The sequence below is a fragment of the Eimeria acervulina genome, genomic scaffold (assembly GCF_000499425.1).
Source record: "Eimeria acervulina Houghton genomic scaffold, Eah_scaff1144, whole genome shotgun sequence".
NCBI classification, from domain to species: Eukaryota; Apicomplexa; class Conoidasida; order Eucoccidiorida; family Eimeriidae; genus Eimeria; species Eimeria acervulina.
Genome location: NW_013550363.1, coordinates 1 through 4,833, shown reverse-complemented (window position 1 = coordinate 4,833; position 4,833 = coordinate 1). Strand labels below are relative to the sequence as shown.

The window sequence follows — 4,833 nt, the reverse complement described above, 5'->3', positions numbered from 1 at the left end:
CAGCCGCAGCAGCAGCAGCAGCAGCAACCGTAGCAGCAGCACTCGGCTCCTGCAGAGGAAGGGGAGTGGTGGAGAAGCCCTGCTCCTGTTTCTAATTCTCTTGTTGCTGCAGATACTACTACTGCTGCAGCTGCTGCTGCTACTGCGGCTGCTGCTGCAGCAGCTGCTGCTGCTGCAGCTTGCTGCTGCTGCTGCAGTTGCTGCTGCAGCTGTTACTGGGGCATTTTTTCTGGCTGCAGCAGCTGAATGTGAGCGTTTAAAATGAATTTAGATAAATATAAAGACAAGCAAACAAAAATAAATAATAAAAAGAGAGAAGAAGGAAGCAAAGAGATATTCTTTGCTGCTGCTTTTTATATTTTTATTTTTGCTGCTGTCTATCTGTTTGAAGTTTCTTGCTTATTACCCCGTAAACCACTCTCTTTGCTTCTTCTTTATCTTCATACCCTCAAAACAACTAATCACACACCTTATTTCAGCAGCAAACACCTTCAAGCCAACATAGCAGCAGCAGCAGCAGCAGCAGCAGCAGCAGCAGCAGATCTGGGCCCCACCAGCGCCTTGCGGCTGCTGCTTCTGTTTTGTTTTATTTCCTACATAAAAAGAAAGATATCTCTTAATAAATAATAATAATATATTTTTAAAATATTATAAAATATATTTAAATTATTATTCTTTAAAAAAGTCTGCAAGAAGAAACAGAAGAAAGGCTAAGGTGACCTTCGGGTGTCTGCTGCTGCTGCTGCTGCTGCTGTTGCTGCTGTCTGCTGCTCTTCGTTTATTTTTCTTTTATCCTTAAAATTTATATATTTATTTATCTATTTGTTTTTATGTCTATACATTTATCATTTAGTTCAAAATTATATACACAAAAAATATCTGCACATACAACATCTGCTTCGACTGCTCAACCAATGCCCGTCCCTCAGCAGCAGCAACAGCAGCAGATCTGCTGCTTCTGCTGCTGCAGCAGCAGAAGCAAATGAAGGGGTGTGTTAAGGTTGAGTGCAGCAGAGGAGAAGGGGCTGAGGGAGAGCAAAGACAAAAGAAATAAACCGCAGCAAAACCCGAGACCTATGTGGTGTACATACTCCAGGGGATGCATGCGCTGTTATCTCTACAGCAGCAGCAGCAGCTGCAGCAGCAGCGGCAGCTGGTGCTGCTGCTGCTGCCCCTGTTGCTGCAGCTGCAGCAGCACCAGCGAGGTAGATCCCACATATATTTGGCTGTCTTAAGCCATCACTACACTGCAGCTCTTGCTGCTCTGTTTCGTGCTTCTCATGTGCTGCTGCTGCTGCTGCTGTTGTTCCTGTTGCTGCTGCTCCTGCTGTTGCTGCTGCTGCTACTGTTGCTGCTGCTACTGCTACTGTTGCTACTACTCCCACTGCCGGCACTGCTGCTGCTACTTTTGCTGTTGCAGCAGCAGCAGCAGCAACAACAGATGCCTTCGAGCATTGAATAAAGAAGAGAATTTTTCTTCGTCTGCAGAGTTGCTGCTACTAGCAGCAACAAAACTAACTGCTGCAGCAGCAAAACTCGCTGCTGCAGCAGCAAAGACAAACCCGAAATAAACCCCTACAGAACACTCCACAACATATCGGAGAAAAAACAATTGCAACAGCAGCAGCAGCAGCTGCTGCTGCTGCTGTTGTTGTTGCTGCTGCTGCTGCAGCGATTGGGCAGATTAACGAAGCCCTATACAGCAGGCTGCGACTTAAACTGCAAACCCTAAACCCTAAACCCTAAACCCTTAAACCCTCAGCTTCATCGGGTCTTGATAACCTCATGTTAGCTGCCTATACACCACAGCGACTGTGGCTGCCCCCAAACCCTAAACCCTAAGCTGCGCTTCAGGTGTATATGCAAGACTTAGAATGCTTCTGCTGCCGCATAAAGACAGCAGCTAGGGTTTAGGGTTTAAACCCCCGCGTAAGCGTAGCACCAGGTGTATTACTGTCTTGTCCTGAAGCACCATCCACCACAAACCCTAAACCCTAAACCCTAAACCCTAGGCCCTAAACCCTAAACGGTAAACCCTAGAACCCACATATAAACCCTAAACCCTAAACCCCAACCCCTAACTAAGCCCCAGCCCCTTCACCCCTCCGCCCCTAAACCCTAAACCCTAAACCCTAAACCCTAAACCCTACGGAGAGGTTGTAGGAGGCTAGAGTGTCTTCATCTTTCATGTGTCTCCCGCCTACAATTAGGCGCTGCTCCTCAGGGCTTAGGCCTTCTCGCTGCTGCAGCAGCTGCTTCAGCTCTCGCACAGTAGAAGAAGGGTTTACATCCTCCACTGTTATTAGCTTCCCTGCACAAACCCTAAACCCTAAACCCTAAACCCTAAACCCTAAACCCTAAACCCTAAAACCTAAACCCTAAGACCTAGCACAGCCAGATACAGGAACCTGTAGACTTCAAAGAAATGCAGCAGCAATCAAACTCTTGATGCTGCTCCACAAGAGATACTACTAGGGTTTAGGGTTTTAGGGTTTAGGGTTTAGGGTTTACCGTTCATGGCCTGCACTTGAACAGACAAACCGCCACGCAGCTGCAGCAGCAAATTGCGACTCGAAGGCAGCAATCCCTGCGTTCCATTCTCTGCAGCAGCAGCAGCAACAGCAGCAGCAGCAGCAGCAGCAGCAGCAGCAGGAACAGCAGCAAAACCCGCATCTAATGCACAAACAACCCTTACCCAGCACTAGGCAAATAGGATTCTGCGATTAAGGGGGTTACAATCTAGAGATTAGGGTTTAGGGTTTAGGGTTTAGGGTTTACGCGGGTGGGGGGTGTCATGAAGAAACGCAAGGAGCTTCTGCTGCTGCTGCCTAAACCCTAAACCCTAAACCCTAAACCCTAAACCCTAAACCCTAAACCCTAAACCCTAAGACCTAACACAGCCATATACAGGAACCTGTAAAGTTCAAAGAAATGCAGCACCAATCAAACTCTTGATGCTGCTCCACAAGAGATACTACTAGGGTTTAGGGTTTTAGGGTTTAGGGTATAGGGTTTAGGGTTTACCGTTCATGGCCTGCACTTGAACAGACAAACCGCCACGCAGCTGCAGCAGCAAATTGCGACTCGAAGGCAGCAATCCCTGCGTTCCATTCTCTGCAGCAGCAGCAGCAACAGCAGCAGCAGCAGCAGCAGCAGCAGCAGCAGGAACAGCAGCAAAACCCGCATCTAATGCACAAACAACCCTTACCCAGCACTAGGCAAATAGGATTCTGCGATTAAGGGGGTTACAATCTAGAGATTAGGGTTTAGGGTTTAGGGTTTAGGGTTTACGCGGGTGGGGGGTGTCATGAAGAAACGCAAGGAGCTTCTGCTGCTGCTGCTGCTGCTGCGGCTGCCTCGCCCTAACTGCTGCTGTGGGCTGTAACAAACAGCAGCAGTACAGCGTAACTGCTGCAACAGCAAGCCAAAGGAAGGAGGCGCGCATAGTGCTGCTGCTGCTGCTGCTGCTGCTGTTGCTGCTGTTGCTGCTGTTGCTGCTGCTGCTGCAGTTACAAGAACTGCTGCACTTCCTCTGCGACGGCAGCCGCCTCTGTAGCCAGTGGTGCTGCTGCTGTTGCTGCTGCTCTTCTGAGTGTTGCTAATGTTTCTCCTGCTGTTGCTGTTGCTGCTGCTGCTGCTGCTGCTGCTGCTGAGGGCTTGTAGCAGGGACGCCTTGAGCTTATCTCCGCTACACCTTTGCGTTTGTCTTTTGTTTTATTTTTTATTCTGTTTTGGTGCTGTTTTAAATTATAATTTAATAAAGTTTGAAGGTATATATTTAATATATTTCCTTTAACATTCATTTCGGTGTATGTACACCTAGAGAGACCTACTGCTGTTGCTGCTGCTGCTGCACGGAGCAGCAGCAGCAGCAGCAAAGGGGCCCCGAGCCCACCTGAAACAATCTTTGCGGGTGTTGTATTACTATTATTACTAAAAATAATAAATAAATAATAAATTATATTTATTAATATACACAAATATTTGTTCATTTGCCCTCACTATCAGAGCTACAACTCTGTTTGTCTTTGCGGTGTATATGCAGCTCAGGTGTACGTACACCCGAGAAGACAGTGTAATAAAAACAAAAAAATTAATTAAATAAATTATAAATACATTTGTTGTATCATCCTTGTCCCAACACCCCGTAAATATATATTTTATCATCGTCTTCGTCTTGTATAGCAAACGAAACAAATAACATATATATGTATATAATATATATATATATATATATATAATACAGATAAAATAATAACTACAACTATAATTGAAATTATAATTATTATTGAAATAATTATTATAAATGAAGCTGTGGCTTTGTATTGTCTCCTGAGGGTAAAACAAAAAGGAGACAGTTTGTGTCGATTGAGGTGTATATGCAGCTCTTGATAGAATTAAGTTCCGCAAACGAAGCAAAATAAATGCATAAAACAAATACAATTACAGCTGCTGCAGCTGTCTCTACACCTCTTCGGTACAGCAGCAAAGGAGACAGACAGTGCTGCTGGTGAGTTCTGCTGCTGCTGCTGCTGCTGCTGCTGTGGGGCCCCGCATACAACAGCATAAAGAGAGAGAGACAGTGTTTGTTTAATAATAATAAGAAGCATTAACAAAGAAGAGAGGAGACAAGCAAAAGATAATGAAGAGACAGAGAGAGACAGATGGCTTCAACTGTCTCCTTCTACCTTCTATTAAAAAGAAATACTTCTTTTTTTGTTTGTCTCTTTATTTGTCTCCTCTCTTTAATGAATTATACTCATCAATGTTATTAAGCGATGTTGTTTATTAATCAAAAACAAACATATATATATACCTATAAATATATATATA

General features: G+C 45.0%; 1 protein-coding gene across 1 annotated transcript; it reads right to left on the bottom strand.

The window, feature by feature from the left end:
- Positions 1-1,695: 1,695 nt before the first annotated feature.
- Positions 1,696-3,031, bottom strand: EAH_00056200 (hypothetical protein, conserved; the record flags this gene model as incomplete). Its single annotated transcript, XM_013397581.1, has 4 exons — positions 1,696-1,719; positions 2,151-2,311; positions 2,512-2,673; positions 3,025-3,031. 4 exons carry the CDS (start codon positions 3,029-3,031, stop codon positions 1,696-1,698), a joined length of 354 nt encoding a protein of 117 aa, XP_013253035.1.
- Positions 3,032-4,833: the final 1,802 nt, after the last annotated feature.